The sequence below is a fragment of the Salvelinus namaycush genome, chromosome 35 (genome assembly GCF_016432855.1).
Source record: "Salvelinus namaycush isolate Seneca chromosome 35, SaNama_1.0, whole genome shotgun sequence".
Taxonomy (NCBI): Eukaryota; Metazoa; Chordata; class Actinopteri; order Salmoniformes; family Salmonidae; genus Salvelinus; species Salvelinus namaycush.
The window spans coordinates 32131458-32157060 of record NC_052341.1 but is presented as its reverse complement, the minus strand read 5'-3'; the positions used below and the strand labels follow the sequence as shown (position 1 = coordinate 32157060).

The window sequence follows — 25603 nt, the reverse complement described above, 5'->3', positions numbered from 1 at the left end:
ACTTTCACAGCACTGTATGTATATGCAATCATGTTACAGGTTGTGGATGTACACGTGTGCATGTGTCTGAGTGATGTGTTGCTGGTCAGGGTGGATTGAGGCCGGTTGGCTCTTAGGGGAGCAGAGACCTACAGAAGGCGTTGGGTCACGCTCTCTCGTTCCCTTATTTGGTCTTCAACTTGGCCACCACGACTGGCATCACCCCATTCAACTTGCCCTCTTTCGCCAGCTTCACGTTGAGTTGGCACAGCTGGCGCAGAAAGCCGTCATTGGGGCCGATCTCTCTCTTGAGCCTCACTGTGGCGACCGCCATCCGGGCGTCCAGTTTGTGGCGCAGCATGAGGTAAGCGATGACAACGGTGGGCGAGCGGCTGTAGCCCTCTCGGCAGTGGACGTACACCTTCCCTGATGGACAGAGACAGACACTTAGGGCTACGTCCCAATTCTCTTTACGCAACTCCTTTCCTTCATGAACACTGACGGTTGAGAGGACTGGATAGGGTTTCACTATACTGCTTGCACCCATCAAATCCTGTCAGATCTGTGGTCTTAAAGGAATGGACACAAAAAAAGGAGAGCATTTATGGCATTAGGATTCTGACGTCGACTGAAGTAAAAGGAAAAAGAGGGAAGACTGAGGTACAGTGATGATAGGAGGGAGGGAACAGATGCTCCAAATATAACCTTGCCTGGCGAAGCATCTCAGCCAGGGAGATGCAAATCTAGGGCCTGACCTCTGCGGCAGACAAGTCAATGTCAACCATCTTCACTGCACCTAACCACTGCCCTAGCCACATCAGAGCAGTGTGCGCACCTGGATATGTAGGCTACGCGTATCATCCTCAACGCATACGCTCGTTAAAAATCAACCTACTCGCCCGGGAGGAATTCACCGTGCTGACTTCACCGAGAAGCTGATCTGCTTGTGCTCGGTTCAGAGCTGCCGGTTGCGCAGCGTGTTCAAAACCCGATGCCGCCCGCCGATCAACGCATGGCTGACTGTAGCAGCTCATTACATACACCTCGCCGCTTCCCACAATCCCGCTAATATATAAATAAAACACACGCAACCTGGCTGGCAACACACACTCGTCCACTTGAGCAACCCGGCTGACGAGTCACATGCACAAGCTCCAACGCTGACCTTTCCACAGCTCTGCACGGTGGTCACAAAATGTCACTGATCAAGCCTCGGTGGGTTATAGCAGGACACTTTATCCATCAGGAAGGGGCTGGTGTTACGGCATTGTGTGTCTCGTTCGAAAGATGTCCACCGCCTCTCTCTTCCACCTCCTCTACTGTAGTACACTGTGATTTACTGGGGTGTCGATGCAGCTGCCGCCTAATTGGCTGAGAATTAAGATGATTTATAATTGCGCAGCTGTGTCAACGCTTCCATTAAATCCATGCCACAAAACAGTGTTCAGGGCTCCAATGAAATGGGCCCCCAGGGTAACATTTGGGAGAGGAGAAAGGAGCCAGAGGCGTGGTCAGAGATAGGTGGCTGTTCTTGTCCTTTCTGTCTACAGATGGCTGTTACAAATTAGAGGGTGTTGGTTGAAGTGATAGGACTACTTTTATTGTTCACTTCCTTGATAGATTTCCATTTGTTTTGTGTTGGTGCTCTGATACAAATCTGACACATATTTCAAAGAGTACGTCTTACAGTACTATCAAACGCAATACGTTTCACTGTCCTGGTACTGTACATCAAATGGTCCTCTTTAAGTAGCATCTTCTAAGCGTGTTTTACCTTTGGAACACAGAGGAAAGGAAAAATAACTTGTGGCAAAGTGGTGTCTGTTTACTCTCGATGGAAAAATGTGTGGGGTTTGGTACAACAGATCTATCACCAGCAGAATGTTCTCAAATTTAACTGACCGAAACATCAGCTGATACAGCAATGTGGAATAGGACTAGCCTGAAAAACAGTTTACAGGAGTATCCATCTCCACTTTGTTAAGCCGGACTGATGACGTACACGGATTATACAAAACATTAGGAACACCTTCCTAATATTGATTTGCACACACCCTTTACCCTTGGAACAGACTCAATTCGTTTGGGCATGGACTCTACAAGGTGTCAAAGGCGTTCCACAGGGATGCTGGCCCATGTTGACTGCAATGCTTCCCAGAGTTGTGTCAACTTGGCTGGATGTCTTTTGGGTGGTGGACCATTCTTGACATTCACGGGAAACTGTTGAGAATGGAAAAACCCAGCAGCGTTGCAGTTCTTGACACAAACCGGCACGCCTGGCAACTACCACCATACCCCGTTCAAAAGCACTTACATCTTGTTCTTGCCCATTCACCCTCTTAATGGCACACAACACAATCCATGTCTCAATTGTCTCGAGGCTTAAACATCCTTCTGTGACCTCCCCTTCATCTACACTGATTAAAGTGGATTTAACAAGTGACATTTTGTATACTCAGTGTCTAATCCATCATTAAAAGATCCTGTGCCCTGAAGGACAGTTGCTGTTACTCCTCAGAACTTGGACTTGGAGAAACAAAGGTTTGTCCACAGTTTTTCCCAGGGGGAAACAAACTATTGATAGCAGAGGATATTACGGAGTCATTCAACCTCAAAAAGCGCATCTCAGATTGCTCCGAAATCATTTCTGTAGTTAGAAAACAGATAAGATCAGCATTCCTGAGACATTTTGTTGAAATATCATTCGATCTGAGAAATTTTGAAAAATAATTGCACCCAAATTGGCAATTTTACTTTACAGGATTCATATAATCTTCAACAAATATAGTACCTAACATCTGATTTGGACCATAATTCTTCCTAACATGAGGAATCCAATAAAATGGTCAAAAGCCACTCACGGACCTCCCAAAAAAAACAGTATACAGTATCAGTTCTCCATGTTTAACAAGTTGTATGGAGCTGCTGCTTGGAGTATTGCCGCTTCATCCTTTGTAATGCATTTCCAGTGAATCTGGTGATGTTTTCCCCCTGTTCAGAAATTTGAAGTCACATGCATTATTTACCATAATATTTGTGAGAAAGTGCCAAGCTTTGCCCACTAGATGCCACTTAGAGTATCACTATCCATATTTTCAAAGCATAGTGGTTGCATCATGTTATGGGTATGCTTGTAATCATTAAGGACTGGGAGATTTTCCACAAAATCCTTGAGGAAAACCTGCCTTAGTCTGCTTTTCACCAGACACTGGGAGATTAATTCACCTTTCAGCAGGACAATAACTGAACACACATGGCCAAATCTACATTAAAGTTGCTTACCAAAAAGACAGTTAATGTTCCTGAGAAGCTGAGTTATGGTTTTGACTTAAAAATCGGTTTGAAAATATATGGCAAGACTTTAAAATGGTTGTCCAACAATGATTAACAAACTTAGAATTTTGAAAATATTGTGTAATCCAGGTGTGCAAAGCGCTTAGACTTACCCAGAAAGACTCACAGCTGCAATCACTGCAAAAGGTTATTATTAGGGATGCACGATATATCGGAATCAGCTGATATTAGCTAAAAATGCCAACATCGGTATCGGCCTGATGTCTAGTTTAACGCCGATGTTAAAAACCGATGTCAAAGCTGACGTGCATACCTATATAAACGTAGGTACACAACGTAATGACGCCGCGTAAAATGTTACGCTACACGTGCAACACAGCATTCCTAACCTAGCCCACAATGTCTGCTGTGTGGATCAAGCAGTCAACATGTCCAGCAGTCATTTGAAAGAGTAAGAACATTTCAGCGAGACGACTCAAAGGCGAAATCCATTAAAGCCAAGATAATGGAATTCATTGCCCTTGACAATCAACCGCTTGTCGTGAGTGATGTTGGCTTTCGCCGACTGGTCGGGCACCGGTGCGCTATTTTTCAGATGTAGCCCTACCGGAGTTGCACAGTAATAGCGCCACTGCTATCAGCTTCACGACATACATACTATGGAACGCCGTTTGGGTCTTTGCGTGTCATAAAAGATACAGTAGTACTGTCAAAGCGGTACAAAAAGTCAGCAAACACTGAGATGCAGTGCATTAGACCGCTGCGTCCGTATGGGTGTTAACTATTTAACCGTACTAGAATGCTTAGAAGGTCGCAAAAATTGTAAATAGCGGTATCGGGGGTTTTTTGCAAGGAAAATATCAGATATCGGTATCAGCCAAAAAATGTCATATCGGTGCACGACTAGTTATTATACAAAGTATTGAACACTTATGTAAATTAGATCTGTATTTAACTTTCAATAAACTTGCAAAAAAACATGTTTCCAATTTGTCATTATGGGGTATTGTGTGTAGATGGGTGAGATTTATTTAATACATTTTGAATTCAGGCTGTAATAACAAAATGTGGCATAAGTCAAGGGGTATGAATACTTTGAAGGCACTGTATAAGAGGCAGTTGCCACTATTTTATTGTATAGAAATCAGGTATTTGCTTATAAACTACATGGTGAAATGGTTTAAATACACAATTATCACCTATGAATAAGGTTAAAGAGAACACAGAGTTGTCAGACTCACCTTTGCCATTGTTGTGTGCTAGAGCCTTCTCGATAAAGTCCGCCCCCTCCTCAAAAAAGTTACTGAGGTTGAACTGCGGCTTGTCATTGGCCTGGATGCCATGGTAGGTGATGCCCGAGCCCGCGTAAAAGTCTGCATTGGTGTTGACGTGCATGAAGGAGTTGCCTTCCGCCACATTCAGGATGTGGGTCACGCCCAGCTTCTGCAGACGCATCAGATTCTGGCCCACGAACCTGTGAGATAGAAATAGATATTTCTATGGTTTATGAGGTAGACGGCAGACATTGATTAAGCACGGGGCACACCCGAGTACATTGCTTTGGAACACTTCAATAGTTATATTGAAGGCTTCCATAATCACTTATCAGCTTTGTTGAGTAGCTACTCAAGGGTAGATACAGCAAATGCTAGACCTACTTTACAGTGGCTGTCAAACTAAAAACACACAGTACATGGTTCAGCAATACCAGGTTCTAGCAGTTCTGACAAAGTTGTCCCAGACATGCTATTCAAGCCATTGTCGTAACACCGTCTCAAAGCCTCTCCTGCTGGTCACCCTAAATGTTCTGAGTAGTCAATGCACTCTCGGAGCATCATTGTGAAAATGTGATTGTTGGATGCGCTTCCTGCTTGTCGATTATCACACCAAATAAACCTACACTGTATATACACAAAAGTATGTGGGCAGCCCTTCAAATTAGAGGTGACGGCTATTTCAGCCACACCCGTAAAAATCGAGCACACAGCCATGCAACCTCCATAGACAAATATTGGCAGTAAAATGGCCTTACTGAAGAGCTCAGTGACTTTCAACGTGGCACCGTCATAGGGTGGCACCATCATAGGATACCACCTTGCCAACAAGTCAGTATGTCAAATTTCTGCCCTAACAAAGCTGCCCCGGTCAACTATTAGTGCTGTTATTGTGAAGTGGAAATGTTAGCTTGTTGAGAAATAGCCCAAACAGACTCTGGGACAATTGAGGGACGATAGAGCCCAACAGGTAATTTCATACGAATAGGCTACATTATTTTTGCATAGATTTTTTTTTTTTTATAGCAATGAATCCTTTTCTTCTTCTCCCCGACAATTGACCGGTGGCATTTTTATTTAAAATCGGCTTTTCAACAACAAATTACAGCCAAAAGCACACCATTACCGACTAATGGTAACACTGGTCTGCATGGCACTGGGCTCCGAACACTCCCCTGTCCCCTGGGGGACCACTAACATAGGCAGACATATCCACTGTCTAAAAGTGGCTCCAACAAACTTCACTATGGGGGATAGTAGATTGGCTCAGAGCGTCCATAAGGCTTGAATTAAAATGCCAAAATTATATGGCCTAATTAGCCTACACAGAAATACAATCATTCAAAATAGGCTGCTAAAGCATGATTTGGCCAGAGGTTGATTAGCTTCCCTAGCCTTAAATATAATTTTTTTGTATTGCCTACATTCGGAAAGGTGCAAATACCAAATAGATGCTTGTTGAGTTGCGACTGTCAGTGAAAAGTAGAGGCCTAGCCAGGAATGTCGCAATATAAAAATCGCAGGAAAACATAGTTTGGAAAGAAAATGGCTAACGCTGTAAAGAGAAGACAATGAAAAGACTCATCTGTCTTTTAGTTATCAAAATTCTCAAATTGAGGGAACAGTAGCCCTATTACCTATCTTATTGGCACCAGCGGAGAGCATCGGCCATATCCCCGGTGAGTGCGCTCATTCACTATATTATTGTTGGGTTAGTGCCACCCAAGTTCGTTTTTGGACAAACATGTCCTCTTATTTGGGTCTCCCCTTCTCGTAGGCATATGATATGGAAAACATCGTTTTTATTGATCTGAGTGTCAGTAGAATATGCTACCCTGTAATTTGTCAAATTAAAAAATAAATTCTGCTAATGTCTCCAGTCATATAGTGTAGTAAGTAGTATTGCGTGAGGGAAAACACATTTCATGCAAAGAAATAAGTAACGTATCTGACTATAGCCAAGGCCTCTACACTATGGGCGTTTCGCAATTCATTTAACAGTCTTTTTTGCAAACAGCGATGAGTGATGACCATCTATTAAGCACATTACAAATAGTAGGCTCTTACATAAGTCTGCAAATGAGATGATGCATGGAATGCTTTATTATACAGTGCATTCGGGAAGTACTCAGAGCCCTAGACTTCTTCCACATTTTGTTACGTTACAGCCTTATTCTAAAATGGGATTGTGAGAGCAAAACTGCAACATTATGTTATAATACTGTAATTGCATCAAATGGTTGTTTCATGCAACAGCATAGAGGGTTCTTATAACTCTATTGTGTCTGTGTGAACTAAAAGTGGACCTCTGGGAGATTTAACACTGACAGAAGATTTACGATGTCTTTGGGTGATACCACATTCCAGAGCATGAGTTAATGTTTCTGTTCTATAAAAAAGGTACCAGGGAGAGATGGCTCGGGGCCAGACACTGGTTTCTACGCAGTGAGAACAGTTTTTACAGCAGATACTGTCTGCTGTGAATTGTAAGAATCTTTCATACGAATCTTAACCTTGTGACTCATTCCATACATCTGTTGTTTGTCATGTAGACTGAAGGGGGTGTATCTTTGCTATATAAGGCCATGGTATCTTTTGTCGGTGTGCTCAATGAATCACCTACGGGGGGGCTCGATGACAAGCTCCATTAGTGCAGAAATTAAATAAAAGTTTACTGGTTTTGAAGAAATGTAAAAGTCTCCTTTTGATTACAATAATTCCACGACAGGATTCAATAGTCCCCCCCAATCTGCAAACAATACCCCCATAATGACAAAGCAAAAACAAATTCAGAATTTTTAGCAAATGTACTTAAAATAAATATGAAATATAACATTTACTGAAGTATTCAGACCCTTTACTCACTACTTTGTTGAAGCACCCTTGACAATGATTACAGCCTCAAGTCTTATTGGTTATGATGCTGCGAGCTTGGCACACCTGTATTTGGGGAGTGTAGTGGCTTCCTTTCCTCTTTACCATAGCCACTGCCCAAGCCTGAAGCGGGGTTGTTTCGTACGGATACAGTTCACACTCAAGGTTTCCAAACGGCCAAACATTCAATGAGATCCAGGGATATGGTGCAACAAATGTTTATTCTTCTTATATCTAACAAAAAATGATTCTCCAATCAACTTAAAGCAGAGATTACTTGATATGGCAAATACATACAGACAGGTCATATTATGTATGTCTGTATGTTCAAAAAACGACACCGCTCCTGCATCTAGCAAGGACTCCTTTCCCCGAAGGCCCAACTTCCTGCCTTTATACTAACACACTTAACACTGTACAATGAATGGGCAAGAGGGGGGGCCAAAAACTGAATTACACTAACAACAAATTAATATATCTCGATCAGGTAAATATAAATCATAAAAGGTACGTACCTAATATTTCATCATATACATTCATATATTTACACAAACGTAAATGGAGCTCAGTATGTTCAGTCTTTTATACAGATATGTCCAAATCGGCTCTAACAGGGAGTTTCTCCCATTCTTCCCTACAGATCCTGTAAAGCACTGTCAGGTTGAATTGGGAGCATAGTTGCACAGCTATTTTCAGGTTTCTCCAGAGATGTTCGATCGGGTTCAAGTCCAGGCTCTGGCTGGGCCTCTCAAGAACATTCAGAGACTTGTCCCGAAGTCATTCCTCCGTTGTCCTGTTGGAAGGTGAAACTTTGCCCCAGCCGGAGGTCCTGAGCAGGTTTTCAAAAGCATGATGCTGCCACCACCATGCTTCACCATAGGAATGGTGCCAGGTTTCCTCCAGACATGGACACTTGGATTTCAGGCCAAAGAATTCAATCTTGGTATCATCAGACCAGAGAATCTAGTTTCTCATGGTCTGAAAATCCTTCAGCTGCCTTTTGGCAAACTCCAAGCGGGCCATCATGTGCCTTTTACTGAGAAGTTGCTTCTGTCTGGTCACTCTACCATAAAATGCCTGATTGGTAGAGTGCTGCAAATATGGTTGTACTTCTGGAAGGTTCTCCCATCTCCACAGAGGAACTCTGGAGCTCTGTCAGAGTGACCATCGGGTTATTGGTCACCTCATTGACCAAGGCCCTTCTCCCCAGATTGCTCAGTTTGGCCAGGCGGGCAGCTCTAGAAGGAGTCTTGGTTGTTTCAAACTTCTTCCACTTAAGAATGTTGGAGGCCAATGTGTTCTTGGGGACCTTCAACGCTGCAGACATTTTTTGGTACCCTTCCCCAGATCTGTGCCTCGACACAATCCTGTCTCAGAACTCTTTCATTGAATGCAGGTCATGTTTACTGTATTTACTATGCTCTGGGGGCTATATCATCTCATCCCAGAGTGCTCTGCAGTTGGATGAGCATATCATCAGGCTCCAGGCAGGGGCATGGAGAGAGGCTGAGTGACCCTGGATGGGTCCCCTGGGACAGAGGGTCAACATGCCCGCACTGCAGGGCTAACTAATGAAGAACCAGTCTGCCACCATCTTAGTTTATGACTAGGGGATGAGGTTGCCCATCTGTCTGGCCTGTTTGCAGGGCCAAGGCTACTCTGAGGTGATGGAGCGATGGCTTGAGTACATGAGGCTCAGATCTGCTCACATAACCCGATATAGCTACCCTTCGCTCTCCTCCATCTACCCCTCTCCATCTCCCTGCCATCTACTTTGCCCTCTCATTATTCACTCTGAGGCTCGGTCTATTCTCGCAAATCCAGTCACATTTCTCTTGTAAAGACAAAGCCTCCGTAAAGGGCTGAGGATGAATGTGTAACTTTGAGCATGTGTACAATACATGTTTCAGAGGATGTGCCTGTAAGCACCAAAGTGTACAAAATAAAGAATCTATGCGTCTGAATGTGTTTGTACACCAGTGCCTACCCAAGTGTATGCATACCCGCTTGTGTTTGTACGTGTGCGCGCATATAGGTGCAGGCACAGGCTATACTCAGTGCATGGCTAATGCCTTCACGCCCTCCATTTACCTGCCCTGTCCTCCACTCACTCCTCCGTGCAGTCCCAGCCCATGCATTATTAAAACAAGCAATTACAAAGAACCAAAGTGTGCCGTCAACAAGGGGCTGCCCAGCACTTTTATATTAAAGACTGAGCGGGTGTCGATAAAAGCATTTTAGTGCACCTTACGTCATGGCTTCCATTGACTTTTGGCTCCATGGATGGTGTCGTTTGAGAGTGACTCACGCCTCAAGTTTGTGTAATGAGCTTGTCTTCAATCCAGTCACTGAGATGCGTAGTAAACGTATCATTCAGGGAGTGTTCGACCATGATAGCAGCCAGGACAAACATACAGTATTATAAGTCTAAGTTTAGACATGTCTAACGTATACTGCCCTAATTTCTGTAAGAATAATTAGATTAACCTCACCTACAGTTATTAAAATAAAAACAGATAATTACTATTCATCATGAAAGTAGTAGCACTTCCTAAAGCCTATCTGAAGATAGTAGAGCGGGAGGTTTGAAACTACTGTATTACAAAAAGGTACAGGTGGTGGACCAAAAAAAAGGGATCAGATGAATGAAAGATGACAATTCCCCCACCCAAAAGTGCATGAGTAGTCTCCAAGTAGTCATCTTCGTGTCCCTCATTTCTTTGCATTTTTGGTCCACCACTTCTAGGTCTTCTGTCCCAGACGTCCCTCAACCCTGATCTTACTCTTCTCTCTTCATCAACGACTACCTGTCCACTCCAAACATCTTGGAAAGAGTACAGCGGTTTCAATCTTGGTAAAGGCACCATGGCTAGATGCATAATATGCTTAACTGTAGTTTGTGTAATCGAAACCAAACTATTTATGCTGATGATTATTGAGTATTCGGGATAAACACACTATTCCCATGTGTTTCAATGCAAACCGGGCATAATAGGAGCATACTGGGCTTAACTGGAAGTGATTTATGTTGGGGAAAAAAGACCATAGCAAAGTTTACTCTTAAATATTTTGAAACCAATGGTTTGGGGTATAAATATAAATGATAGACAAAAATATTATGCCACATTAGTATTGATCAATATTTCTATACATTGTGTAGAGGGAGTGCTTTGTGCTACTGTACCCTTTAAGTCCACCTGAGATGGTGCATTCGGAAAGTACTCAGACCCCCTGACTTTCCATGTTTTGTTACATTACAACCTCATTCTATAAATAGTTTATTTTCCTTATCTACACACAATCCCATAATGACAAAGCAAAAACAAGTTTAGAAATTTGGTAGCGATTACAACCTCGACTCTTCTTGGGTATGACGCTACAAGCTTGGCACACGTGAATTTGGGCAGTTTCTCCAATGCTTCACCATAGGGATGGACTATCAGACCATGAGAAACAAGATTATCTGGTCTGAGGAAACCAAGATTGAACTCTTTGACCTGAATGCTAAGCGTCACATCTGGATGAAACCAGGCACCGCTCATCACCTGGCCAACAACATCCCTACGGTGAAGCATGGTGGTAGCAGCATCATGCTGTTGGGATGTTTTTCAGCAGCAGGGACTGAGACTAGTCAGGATCGAGGGAAAGATGAACAGAGCAAAGTACAGAGAGATCCTTAATGAAAACATGCTCCAGAGCGCTCAGGACCTTAGACTGGGGCGAGGGTTCACCTTCCAACAGGACAACGACCCTAAGAACACAGCCAAGACAACACAGGAGTGGCTTCGGGACAAGTCTCTGAATGTTCTTGCCAGAGACCGGACTTGAACATCTCTGGAGAGACCTGAAAATAGCTGTGCAGGGACACTCCCCATCCAACCTGACAGCGCTTGAGAGGATCTGTAGAGAAGAATGGGAGAAACTCCCCAAATACAGGTGTGTCAAGCTTGTAGCATCATATCCAAGAACACTCGAAGCTGTAATTGCTGCCAAAAGGTGCTTCAAAGTACTGAGTCAATTTCCTGAACAAATTTTTTGTCATTATGGGGTATTGTGTGTAGTTTGAGGGAAAATAAACTATCCATTTTAGAATAAGGCTGTAACGTAATAAAACTTGGATAAATTGAATGAGTCTGAATACTTTCCCAATGAACTATATAACAATGAAAGGCTCATTTAAGAGAAAATGCATATAAAGATCTAAGCTGTGAATGCCTAAAATCTATTACCTTGTTGTAGTTCACCAAGTTATGTTGCTACTGTGTGACTGACATGCAGGCACGACTGCTTGCATAAAAATAAACATTTTCAACTGGCAAGAAAGTAATTAAATATGCCATCATGTGCATAAGTACATGAATCTCTAAATTTTACATAAAGTACGATCACTTATCTGAGAAGGTACAGAAAATATCAGGGGGAAAAAAGTTTATGAAATTGAACTTAGACATCACTGTCAACTTAAGACACCAGATCGTCTTAGAATACAAACTTCTGGCTATAACAACCAGATGAATTGGTTGAAACATTAGAACAGAACGTTGTGTTGTTTGAATCCAAAGATGGAAGTGGGCTTAATACTTTAGGTACGCTTACCCTACATCATAGCACGTTTTTGGGTCATGCAGAAATCTTAACCTGAAAATAGAATCCTGTAGAAAAATAATTATATTCCGAAAACATTCATTGAAAATGAAACCGTTGCTGCTTCCGGTTGTCATGCAATAAGTAACTTTTTTTGGCGACTGAACAAATTCACATAGAAATGTGAGTTATTGATCTGTCACTCATTGAAAGCAAATCTGAGGCAGATCTGTTCTGTGCGCCATTTCTATGCTTCCCATTATTACCTTTTTGTTTACTTTAGGTTTGTACACCAGCTTCAAACAGCTGTAAATACAATATTTTGGGTTATGGAAAATACATTTCACAGCGGGTTTAGATGGTACAATAGTTCTATACACAATGATTGCTTGTTCTGTAACAAACTGAAATTAGGCAAACTTTGAAATTTTTGCAACCAGGAAATGGCAGTGATTTCTGCATATTGCACCTTTAACAAGAACATGAAAGATCCTTGGAGTAACTTTAGACTCCTTTAGCCCAATATTGGGCTACCGCCTCCCATGCTCGTGGCAAATATTATGAAGAGATTGCATTAGCCTAATGCATAAAATACATTACTTGACAAGGTTAGATCAAGCCAATTGAATGCGGAGACACCTTTTGACGATGTTTTTGGAATGGTTTGATTTGGAAAATGTTCGTTTACAATAGGGTTTTAATTGATGGTGATGAAATTGTATACTAGGGCTCTCCAACCCAGATCCTGGATAGTTACTGTTCTGTAGGTTCACTCCAAACAGAATATAGCGCACCTGATTCTAATAATTAACTCGTTTAACAATCATGTTAATTACAACCTCGGGTTGGTTCCCAAACCAGTGTAGCTCACCAGGAACAGGGTTGAAGAGCCCTGTTCTATACAATTATTGTTATACATTAGACATTTTTCAGCACAACTAAAGCACACATTCCTAAGAATTCGGTCAAATAAAAATAACTTACGCGTTACCAACGTATATTCTGGGGAAGACCTCGTTGAAATGCTGTGTTGGTAAACTGTAAAATCCGCTGCTGTTTGACAAAAGCTCGTTCAGTTGTTGCACGGTAACCTCGTCGTCTGGCACGGTGACTTCAGCTGGTGGTGGCTTGGCCGGGCTTGATTTTTTCATGGTTCCGGGCTCTCTCTCTCCAAACTGGCGAACAAACGTGTCAGTCTCTGAGTCGTGTCAATTTATGATTTTGCAGCATTTTATTCTCAGTTAAGTCATGTTGTGTAACCTACACGGTGTCTGAAACGTACGCTCTCTTCGTTCGCAGACACAGCCCAACTCGCCCACCGCGGGTCAGACACTCGAGATAGGAATTGGTTGACGACACGCGCGCGCAACACAAGAGTATCTACCGGATAATAAGGCGGAGATCCGGGCGCCATTAAAGGAAATAAACGTGTGTCCTTATTTTCCTTCTTTCTGTGCTAGTTGATCCCCCACCAAATATATTTTTTTAATATTTAGTTTAATTACAGAGAAAATTGGTTGTCACATTTTGGTGAGTCATCACTTGCCATTGACTATAATGCAATATGCAAATATGTCTAAAGCGTCTTACAAACCTTTTTTTCCTTTTTTTCCTTAAAAACAATTACACGCTCCATACCAACTCATATTACATCATAGCTTGTACTAATCAGAGAGTAGAATACATGTCTCTAACATGTAGGTGCACTTTTTGTGAACAGTCCCATCACAAATCAGACTGTTGAATAAACTTAATTTGTACATACTTTACCTGTTGTCTGCTGATTTTGTCCTTATGTAGCAGGTAATCTGAGATGATTGTCTTTTTTACAGCAACTCCTTTCAGACTGATAGCCATGCAGTTAGTATGGTAACAGTCTGATGATAAGACAACTTAGATCAGAATCCCATTCTGAATGATGACTCTGCAAAATAAAAATGATGTCCACTGACAAATCAATTTTTCTAATTACGCTGTTTACAAATATAACAACAACAAAAAATTGGAAAATATGGATTTATGGGACAGTGGAACATTAAAAAAAATAGTGCAGAGACATTCAGAATGGGATTCTGATGTAATATGAGTTGTTTTGGAGTGTTTTGGAGCATTTTCTAACATGTTTTAGACACATTTTAATAATGCATTGTAATCAATGGCAAGTGAAGACAGCAAAATGTGCCTACCAATTATCTCTGTAATGAAACATAATATGGCATTTCCATCTAAAAGGACCCATGAGCAACAACATGAAGTTCAGAGGAGCATGTCAAATTGGGTGTCTATATATATTTTTTAAATAAGGCATATATACAGTGCATTTGGAAAGTATTCAGACCCTTTGACTTTTTCAATATTTTGTTACGTTACAGCCTTATTCATAAATAGATTACATAATTTACACACAATACCCCATAATGACAAAGCGAAAACAGGTTTTTAGAAATGTTTGCAAATATATTACAAATAAAAAACAGAAACCTTATTTACATAAGTATTCAGACCCTTTGCTATGAGACTCGAAATTGAGCTCCGGTGCCTCCTGTTTCCATTGATCATCCTTGTGACGTTTCTACAACTTGATTGGAGTCCACCTGTGGTAAGTTCAATTGATTGGACATGAGTTGGAAAGGCACATACCTATCTATATAAGGTCCCACAGTTGACACTGCATGTCAGAGCAAAAACCAAGCTATGAGGTTGAAGGAATTGTCCGTAGAGCGCAGAGACAGGATTGTGTCGAGGCAATGATCTGGGGAAGGGTACCAAACAATTTCTACAGCATTGAAGTTCCCCAAGAACACAGTGGCTTCCACCATTCTTAATGAAATGGAAGAAGTTTGGAAACACCATACTGAGCAGTCGGGGGAGAAGGGCCTTGGTCAGGGAGGTGACCAAGAACCCGATGGTCACTCTGACAGAGTTCCTCTGTGGCGATGGGAGAAACTTCCAGAAGGACAACCATCTCTGCAGCGCTCCACCAATCAGGCCTTTAGGGTAGAGTGGCCAGATGGAAGCCACTCCTTAGTAAAAAGCACATGACAGCCCGCTTGGAGTTTTCCAAAACGCACCTGAAGGATTTTCAGACCATGAGAAACTAGATTCTCTGCTCTGATGAAACCAAGATTGAGCTCTTTGGCCTAAATGCCAAGCGTCATGTCTGGAGGAAACCTGGCACCATCAGTAGCAGGGACTGGCAGACTAGCCAGGATTGAGGGAAAGATTAACGGTGCGAAGTACAGAGATCCTTGATGACAACCTGCTCAGGACCTCAGACTGGGGCAACGATTCACCTTCCAACAGGACAATGACCCTAAGCACACAGCCAAGACAACACAGGTGTGGCTTCGGGACAAGTCTCTGAATGTCCGTGAGTGGCCCAGCCAGATCCCAGAACATCTCTGGAGAAACCTGAAAATAGCTGTGCTGCGACGCTCCCCATCCAACCTGACAGAGCTTGAGAAGAATGGGAGAAACTCCCCAAATACAGGTGTGCCAAGCTTGTAGTGTCATACCCAAGAAGACTCGAGGCTGTAATCCCTGCCAAAGGTGCTTCAACAAAAGGACTGAGTGAAGGGTCTGAATACTTATGTATATGTGATATTTTTGTAAAATGGCAAAAATCTATAAACCTGTATTGCTTTAGTCATTATGGGGTATTTGTGTGTAGATTGATGAGGGGGGGGGAAATGATTTAATACATTTTAGAATAAGGTTGTAACATAACAAAAAGTGAAGGGGTCTGAATACTTTCTGAATGCACTGATCATTTTTCAACCATTTTCAATCCTAAAAAGGCTTTGATTTCTAGGTCAAACAGATGGAAAAGAGGCCATGGACAACATCTACCAGAACAATTCCTAAAAGGTATTAGAAATGCACCAAAACACAATGTTGAAGGAAAGACCCTTGCTAACTAAAATCAACACTTTTATATTTAGTTTGGGAGAAATTTGCCTTCTGTAAGTTTAAGCAGGCTGCATCACAACCGGCCGTGATTGGGAGTCCCATAGGGCGGCGCACAATTGGCCCAGCGTCGTTAGTGTTTGGTCGTTGTAGGCCGTCATTGTAAATAAGAATTTGATCTTCACTGACTTGCCTAGTTAAAAAAAAATGCCTTGTACCTGTAATTCAATTACCAAAAACCCACATCTCAAATCGAATCAAAGTTTATTGGTCACATACACAGATTTGCAGATGTTATCGCAGCTGCAGTGAAATGCTTGTGTTTCTAACTCCAACAGTGCAGTAATACCTACAGTGCCTTCAAAAAATATTCACAACCCTTGACTTTTTCCACATTTTGTTGTGTTACAGCCTGAATATAAAATGGATTCAATTGAGATTGTTTTGTCACTGGCATAAACACAATACCCCGTAATGTCAAAATGGAAACGTGTTTTGACATTTTTACAAATGAATAAAAAATGAAGAGCTGAAATGTCTTGTGTCAATAAGTATTCAATCCCTTTGTTATGGCAAGCCTAAATAAGTAAAGAAGTAAAAATGTGCTTCACAAGTTGGATGGACTCTGTGCAATATTAGTGTTTAGCATGATTTTTAAATGTTTACCTTATCTCTGTACCCCACACTTATAATTATCTGTAAGGTCGAGCTGTGAATTTCAAAAACAGATTCAACCAGAAAAACCAGGGAGGTTTTCCAATGCCTCGCAGAGAAGGGCACCTATTGGTAGATGGGTTATTACACAAAAAGCAGACATTGAATATCCCTTTGAGCATGGTGAAGTTATTAATTACACTTTAGATGGTGTATTATTACACCCAGTCACTACAAATATACAGGCTTCCTTTCTAACTCAGTTGCCAGAGAGGAAGGAAATCGCTCAGGGATTTCATCATGAAGCAACATTGCAGTTCCTCCACAAAACTAACCTAATTGATAGTGTGAAAAGAAGGAAGCCTGTGCAGAATACAAATATTCCAAAACATACATCCTGTTTACAAGGCACTAAAGTAATACTGCAAAAAATTTGGCAATGTTACGGCTATCGTCATATTCTTCATATTCTTCCGAGACGGATCGGACCAATACGCAGAGTGGTTAGTGTTCATAATGATTTATTAAAACGAAACTGAATATTGAATTACAAAACAAATAAACGAAGTGCATAAACCGATACAGTACCGTGTGGTGCAACAAACACAGACACGGAAACAAACACCCACAAAACACACGTGAAACCCAGGCTGCCTAAGTATGATTCTCAATCAGGGACAACGATTGACAGCTGTCTCTGATTTAGAATCATACCCGGCCGAACACAAACATCCCAACATAGAAAATCAAACATAGACAAACCCACCCAACTCACGCCCTGACCAACTAAATAAATACAAGAAAAAGGAAATCAGGTCAGGAACGTGACATAACCCCCCCCCCTTAAGGTGCGAACTCCGGGCGCACCAGCATAAACTCTAGGGGAGGGTCTGGGTGGGCGTCTGTCCACGGTGGCGGCTCTGGCGCTGGTCGTGGTCCCCACCCCACCATAGTCAAACCCCGCTTCCGTGGCCTCCTCCCAATGGCCACCCTCCATGTCAATCCCACTATACCAAAGGGCAGCACCGGACTGAGGGGCAGCTCCGGACTGAGGGACAGCACCGGACTGAGGGGCGAATCCTGGCTGGCTGGCTCTGGCGGATCCTGGCTGGCTGGCTCTGGCGGATCCTGGCTGGCTGGCTCTGGCGGATCCTGGCTGGCTGGCTCTGGCGGATCCTGGCTGGCTGGCTCTGGCAGCTCCTGGCTGGCTGGCTCTGGCAGCTCCTGACTGGCTGGCTCTGGCAGCTCCTGACTGGCTGGCTCTGGCAGCTCCTGACTGGCTGGCGCTGGCAGCTCCTGACTGGCTGGCGCTGGCAGCTCCTGACTGGCTGGCTCTGGCAGCTCCTGACTGGCTGGCTCTGGCAGCTCCTGGCTGGCTGGCTCTGGCAGCTCCTGGCTGGCTGGCTCTGGCTGGCTCTGGCTGGTCCTGGCTGGACGGCTCTGGCTGGTCCTGGCTGGACGGCTCTGGCTGGTCCTGGCTGGACGGCTCTGGCTGGTCCTGGTTGGACGGCTCTGAAGGCTCAGTACAGACGGGCAGCTCTGACGGCTCGGAACAGACGGACAGCGCTGGGCAGGCAGACAGTTCAGACAGCGCTGGGAAGGCAGGCAGTTCAGACAGCGCTGGGAAGGCAGGCAGTTCAGACTCAGGCTGCGCTGGAGAGGAGGAAGGCTCTGACAGCGCTGGACAGGTGGGAGCAGCTGGAGAGAGAACCCAGAGAGACAACCTGGTGCGGGGGGCTGCCACCGGAGGACTGGTACGTGGAGGTGGCACCGGGTATACCGGACCGTGAAGGAGGACACGCGCTCTTGAGCACCGAGCCTCCCCAACCCTGCCAGGTTGAATGTTCCCCGTAGCCCTGCCAGTGCGGCGAGGTGGAATAGCCCGCACTGGGCTATGCTGGCGAACCGGGGACACCATCTGTAAGGCTGGTGCCATGTACGCCGGCCTGAGGAGACGTACTGGAGGCCAGAAATGTTGGGCCGGCTTCATGGCACCCGGCTCGATGCCCAACCTAGCCCTACCAGTGCGGCGAGGTGGAATAGCCCGCACTGGGCTAAGCACGCGTACTGGGGACACTGTGCGCTTTACCGCATAACACGGTGTCTGACCAGTACGACGCCCTCTCACTCCACGGTAACCACGGGGAGTTGGCTCAGGTATCCTACCCGGCTTTGCCACACTCCGCGTGTGCCCCCCCCCAAGAAATTTTTGGGTCTGACTCTCGGGCTCCCAACCGCGTCGCCGCGCTGCCTCCTCATACCAGCGCCTCTCTGCCTTCGCTGCCTCCAACTCCGCCTTGGGACGGCGATATTCCCCTGGCTGAGCCCAGGGTCCTTTACCGTCCAGAATCTCTTCCCAAGTCCAGGAGTCCTGGGTCTTTTTCCGCCCTTCTCCACTCCGCTTGGTCCATTGGTGGTGGGTGTTTCTGTTACGGCTATCGTCATATTCTTCCTCCTCCTCGGACGAGGAGAGGCGAGACGGATCGGACCAATACGCAGAGTGGTTAGTGTTCATAATGATTTATTAAAATGAAACTGAATACTGAATTACAAAACAAATAAACGAAGTGCATAAACCGATACAGTACCGTGTGGTGCAACAAACACAGACACGGAAACAAACTCACGCCCTGACCAACTAAATATATACAAGAAAAAGGAAAACAGGTCAGGAACGTGACAGGCAAAGCAATTCCCTTTTTGTCCTGAATACAAAGTGTTATGTTTGGGACAAATCCAATACAAAACATTACGGAGTACTATTCTCTATTTTCAAGTATAGTGGTGGCTGCATCATGTTATGGGTATGCTTGTAATCGTTAAGGACTTTTTCAGGATATAAAAGAAACAGAATGAAGCTACGCACAGGCAAAATATTAAAGGAAAACCTGGTTGTCTGCTTTCCATTAGACACTGTGATGAAATCACCTTTCAGCGGGACAATAACCTAAAACATAAGGCCAAATCTACATTGCAGTTGCTTAACAAGAATATAGTGAATGTTCCTGAGTGGCCGAGTTACAGTGTTGAGTTAAATCTGTTTGAAAATCAATGGCAAGACTTACAGTTGAAGTCGGAAGTCGGAATACACGTCATTAACTCGTTTTTCAACCACTCCACAAATTTCTTGATAACAAACTATTGTTTTGGCAAGTTGGTTAGGACCTCTACTTTGTGCATCACACAAGTAATTTTTCCAACAATTGTTTACAGACAGATTATTTCACTTATAATTCACTGTATCACAATTCCAGTGGGTCAGAAGGTTACATACACTAAGTTGACTGTGCCTTTAAACAGCTTGGAAAATTCCAGAAAATTATGTCATGGCTTTAGAAGCTTCTGAAAGGCTAATTGACATCATTTGAGTCAATTGGAGGTGTACCTGTGGATGTATTTCAAGGCCTACCTTCAAACTCAGTGCCTCTTTGCTTGATATAATTGGAAAATCAAAAGAAATTAGCCAAGACCTCAGAAAAACAATTGTAAACCTCCACAAGTCTGGTTCATCCTTGGGAGCAATTTCCAAACGCCTGAAAGTACCACGTTCATCTGTATAAACAATAGTACGCAAGTTTAAACACCATGGGACCACGCAGCCATCATACCGCTCAGGAAGGAGACGGGTTCTGTCTCCTAGAGATTAACGTACTTTGGTGCGAAAAGTGCAAATCAATCCCAGAACAACAGCAAAGGACCTTGTGAAGATGCTGGAGGAAACAGATACGAAAGTATCTATATCCACAGTAAAACGAGTCCTATATCGACATAACCTGAATGGCCGCTCAGCAAGGAAGAAGCCACTGCTCTAAAACCGCCATAAAAAAGCTAGACTACGGTTTGCAACTGCACATGGGGACAAAGATTGTACTTTTTGGAGAAATGTCCTCTGGTCTGATGAAACAAAAATAGAAACTGTTGGCCATAATGACCATCGTTATGTTTGGAGGAAAAAGGGGGAGGCTTGCAAGCCGAAGAACACCATCCCAACCATGAAGCACGGAGGTGGCAGCATCATGTTGTGGGGGTGCTTTGCTGCAGGAGGGACTGGTGCACTTCACAAAATAGATGGCATCATGAGGAAGGACAATTATGTGAATATATTTAAGCAACATCTCAAGACATCAGTCAGGAAGTTAAAGCTTGGTCACAAATGGGTCTTCCAAATGGACAATGACCACAAGCATACTTCCAAAGTTGTGGCAAAATGGCTTAAGACAACAAAGTCAAGGTATTGGAATGGCCATCACAAAGCCCTGACCTCAATCCTATAGAACATTTGTGGGCAGAACTGTAAAAGCGTGTGCGAGCAAGGAGGCCTACAAACCTGACTCAGTTACACCAGCTCTGTCAGGAGGAATGGGCCAAAATTCACCCAACTTATTGTGGGTAGCTTGTAGAAGGCTACCCGAAACGTTTGACCCAAGTTAAACAATTCAAAGGCAATGCTACCAAATACTAATTGAGTGTATGTAAACTTCTGACCCACTGGGAATGTGATGAAAGAAATAAAAGCTGAAATAAATCAATCATTCTCTCTACTATTATTCTGACATTTCACATTTTTTAAATAAAGTGGTGATCCTAACTGACGTTAGACAGGTAATTTTTACAAGGATTAAATGTCAGGAATTGTGAAACTGAGTTAAATGTATTTAGCTAAGGTGTATGTAAACTACCGACTTCAACTGTACGTTGATACTATTCTCAGAGGCGACCAGGAACATTTCCCAGTCTGCATGATCAACACAAACTTGAAGCATATATTCCGATTGGTCAGACCAACGTGGAACAGTCATTACCACGGGTTCTTCCTGCTTAAATTTCTTCCTATAGGTTCCGAAGGGAGGGCGGGGGAGAACATTGTAGCCTTCCCCGAAGGTAGAGTAACAATGACCCAGAGTCCTCTATGCGAGTGTAGCACAGGAGCGGTGTTGATAGAATTTTGGTGGCGTTTTACGCAGATTTCCTTTATTAAAGTCCCCAGCTACAATAAATGCTGCCTCAGGAAATGTGGTTTCCAGGAGGGAGGATAATGAAACTTCACAGAACTAACAAGTAAAGGCAGACCTACCAATTTAGTTATAGTGTTTTTACTGATATGAAGTTTGTTTATTCATTATTAAGTGATTCAAACTCCAGTGTAGTTCTTTGAGAGCTGTCGTGGTGTCGGCTTGGGAAGGAATATACACGGCCGTGACTATCACCAAAGAAAATTATGTCGGTAGATATTCCAGATCGGAAGTTCCTTCACATTACCACAATCACACCATGAGTTGTTAATCATAAAACAAACTCTTCCATCTTTCTTTTTCCCAGAGAGTTCTTTCTTCCGGTCTGTGCAATGGACGGAGAACCCTAATGACTAAACGGACGGGGATAAAATATCAGGAGAGAGCCCTGATTCGGTAAAACAGAGTATGTTGCAGTCCTTGATGTCTTTCTGGAAGATCCTCACCCTGAGCTTGTCCACTTTATTGTCCAGGGACTGAACGTTAGCAAGTAATATACTGGAAAGCGGTGGATGGTATGCACAGTACCGGAGTCTGACTAGGGCCCCACTTCTTCTTCCTCTTCTGATAGAGCTGCCTTGGGAAGTTCAAACAAAGGATTCAGGTAAGGGAATTTCTGATAGATTTCTGGTGAGTGACCACCCATCTAATATCCGAAAGTTATTTTGGGCTGTAGGTAATAATACAAAAAACAATTCTAAGCAAATAATGTAAGAAATAACACAAAAATAAATATAGTGCAAAGTTGACTAAGAGTTATAAAAAGGACGGCCGTGTCCGTCCGCGTCACCTTTAAGATATTTTCACATTTCCCTCCCTTAGGGAGGATAATGAAAGTTCACAGAAGTAACAAAGGTAGACCTACCAATTAGTTATAGCATTTTTACTCATATCAAGTTTATTACGTCATTAAAATTCGTAATTCTGTTACCAAAATCACAATGACAGCAATTGAATTGCCTACAATGGGAAATCATAGTAGTCACAAATCATGGTTTTAAAAAATCCAGTAAAAAAGATATTTAAAAAAATGTTGGGTCACCTGCTACTGTCCTCCCTTCAACTGGCATGCTGTAATGTTTATCTCAATTTTTTTTTTTTAATCTTTCCGTTGTCTGGTGGTCAAAGCAAGACTGAGAAAACAGTCTGGACAACCCCTCCCTCTCGCTCTCCCTCTATCTCTCTGCCGCTTTCTCTCTCTCTCTCTCTTTTCTCTCTCTCTCTAGCTCTCCCGGTTCTTAGTGACACCTACCACCTACCCTCTTTCCATTTACTGTAACAAGCATCCTCACCCACTGAGCACTGACCGAGACTGGACGTCCATGGACATTGAAAGTACCTTCATGTAATTGGTCCACCCTGGCCAGACCAAATCTGACCAAATCTGAAATAGTCATAGACCTTTATGTTTCCCAAGTTTGGACCGCACAGTACAGAGCACAATATAGAACAGTACAGTATAGAACAGAACAGTACATTACAGTACTATACAATAGAGTTCAGTACAGTAGAGCACACTAGAGTAGAGTATATTGTACTGTACTCTACTGTACTGAACATATCTACTTTACTTGAGTTTACTGTACTGTACTAAACTCTACTGTGCTGTGCTGGACTGTCCAAACATAGACGTCTATGATTGTTTCAGATTAGGTCTGGTACTGACCAACCAACTGTGGAGCTCATTACAATAATAGCCAGTGTGTATAATAATACCCAAATATGCAAAAGAAGGATATGTCATATTTATATTCTTTGTGTACCTATTCAGGATACATCACCATCAAGATAATGATATTCATATCCATAATTATGCATTTCTGTATAGTACAGATCAGGAACCCATGATTTACAGTGGCAAGAAAAAGTATGTGAACCCTTTGGAAACACCTGGATTTCTGCAATAGACAAACACCTGGATCACAACAATAGACAAACACAGTCTGCTTAAACTAATAACACACAAACAATTATACGTTTTCATGTCTTTATTGAACACACGTGTAAACATTCACAGTGCAGGGTGGGAAAAGTATGTAAACCCTTGGATTTAATAACTGGTTGACTCTCCTTTGGCAGCAATAACCTCAATCAAACATTTTCTGTAGTTGTGGATCAGACCTGCACAACGGTCAGGAGGAATTTTGGAACATTCCTCTTTACAAAACTGTTTCAGCTCAGCAATATTCTTGGGATGTCTGGTGTGAACTGCTCTATTGAGGTCATGCCACAGCATCTCAATCAGGTTGAGGTCAGGACTCTGACTGGGCCACTCCAGAAGGATTATTTTCTTCTGTTGAAGCTATTCTGTTGTTGATTTACTTCTGTGTTTTGGGTCGTTGTCCTGTTGCATCACCCAACTTCTGTTGAGCTTCAATTGGCAGACAGATAGCCTAACATTCTCCTGCAAAATGTCTTGATAACCTTGGGAATTCGTTTTTCCGTCGACGATAGCAAGCTGTCCAGGCCGTGAGGCAGCAAAGCAACCCCAAACCATGATGCTCCCTCCACCATACCCTACAGTTAGGATGAGGTTTTGATGTTGGTGTGCTGTGCCTTTTTTTCTCAACACAGTGTTGTGTGTTCCTTCCAAACAACTCAGCTGTAGTTTCATCTGTCCACAGAATATTTTGCCAGTACGCGGTGGAACATCCAGGTGCACTTTTGCAAACTTCAGACGTGCAGAAATTTTGCTTTTTTTGACAGCAGTGGCTTCTTCCGTGGTTTCCTCCCATGAACACCATTCTTGTTTAGTGTTTTACGTATCGTAGACTCATCAACAGAGATGTTAGCATGTTCCAGAGATTTCTGTAAGTCTTTAGCTGACACTCTAGGATTCTTCTTAACCTCATTGAGCATTCTGCGCTGTGCTCTTGCAGTAATCTTTGCAGGACGGCCACTCCTAGGGAGAGTAGCAACAGTGCTGAACTTTCCCCATTTATAGACAATTTGTCTTACCGTGGACTGATGAACATCAAGGCTTTTAGAGATCATTTTGTAACCCTTTCCAGCTTTATGCAAGTCAACAATTCTTCATCGTAGGTCTTCTGAGATCTCTTTTGTTCGAGGTATGGTTCACATCAGGCAATGCTTCATGTGAATAGCAAACTCAAATGTTTATAGTGTTTTTTATAGGGCAAGGCAGCTCTAACCAACAGCTTCAATCTCGTCTCATTGATTGGACTCCAGGTTAGCCTAGGGGTTCACATACTTTTTCCAGCCTACACTGTGAATGTTTAAATTATGTATTCAATATAAACAAGAGAAATACAATAATTTGTGTGTTATTAGTTTAAGCAAACTATGTTGGTCTATTATTGTGACTTAGATGAAGATCAGATCAAATTTAATGACCGATTTATGCAGAAATCCAGGTAATTCCAAAGGGTTCACATACTTTCTCTTGCCACTGTAATTATGTTACTGTGATTTCTTTACCAGATGTTAATCCACTTCACCTACTGTAGTTCAATAACCAAAACACGTTTTTTCGAACTCAAGGTCACAGCTGACAGTCACAGCTGACAGTGCAATTATCCAATTAGGGCTGCTACTGATTTCTAAGGGACATGTTGGTCTACGTAGGCCTACATTTGCATAGACCTATCAACATTTAGGCAATATTCAGCACTTATAGAATGCAAAAGCTGTCTATACACTCTTAGAAAAAAGGATTCTTTGGCTGTCCCCATAGGAGAACCCTTTTGGCTTCCATGCAGAACCCTTTGTGGAAAGGGTTCTATATGGAACCCAAAATAGTTTTTTTCTACCTAGACCCAAAAAGGTTCTACTTAGAACCAAAAAGGGATCTTCAACCCTAACAACACCCCTGCCAATATATCCTCCATACACCAGCATCTCTGGCATTGTCACTTAAGTAGAGCATTCACCTGTTCAGTCATAATAGCCCATGTCCATGCACTTTAACTTAAGTAAGACATTGGGTCTTATGACTTCAGTATACTGTCATTGGTGCCCTAAAGATTTGATGTCAACCTTGTTGCGTCACAGCCAGTCTTGCATACC

At 43.0% G+C, this 25603-nt stretch overlaps 1 protein-coding gene across 1 annotated transcript; it reads right to left on the bottom strand.

Moving 5' to 3' along the window:
- Positions 1-163: 163 nt before the first annotated feature.
- Positions 164-13156, bottom strand: LOC120029695 (dual specificity protein phosphatase 3-like). Its single transcript, XM_038974963.1, has 3 exons — positions 12990-13156; positions 4515-4747; positions 164-405 (listed from the first exon to the last, which is right to left on the bottom strand). The coding sequence occupies exons 1-3, from the start codon at positions 13154-13156 to the stop codon at positions 164-166; spliced, it is 642 nt and encodes a 213-aa protein (XP_038830891.1).
- Positions 13157-25603: the final 12447 nt, after the last annotated feature.

Excerpts from the sequence above, each read along its gene's own strand:
- LOC120029695 (XM_038974963.1), bottom strand. The coding sequence starts at position 13,156 with ATGAAAAAATCAAGCCCGGCCAAGCCACCACCAGCTGAAGTCACCGTG. Across the intron at positions 4,748-12,989 it reads AGAATATACGTTGGTAACGC|GTTCGTGGGCCAGAATCTGA; the intron begins GTAAGTTATTTT and ends TCTATCTCACAG. Across the intron at positions 406-4,514 it reads AGCACACAACAATGGCAAAG|GGAAGGTGTACGTCCACTGC; the intron begins GTGAGTCTGACA and ends TCTGTCCATCAG.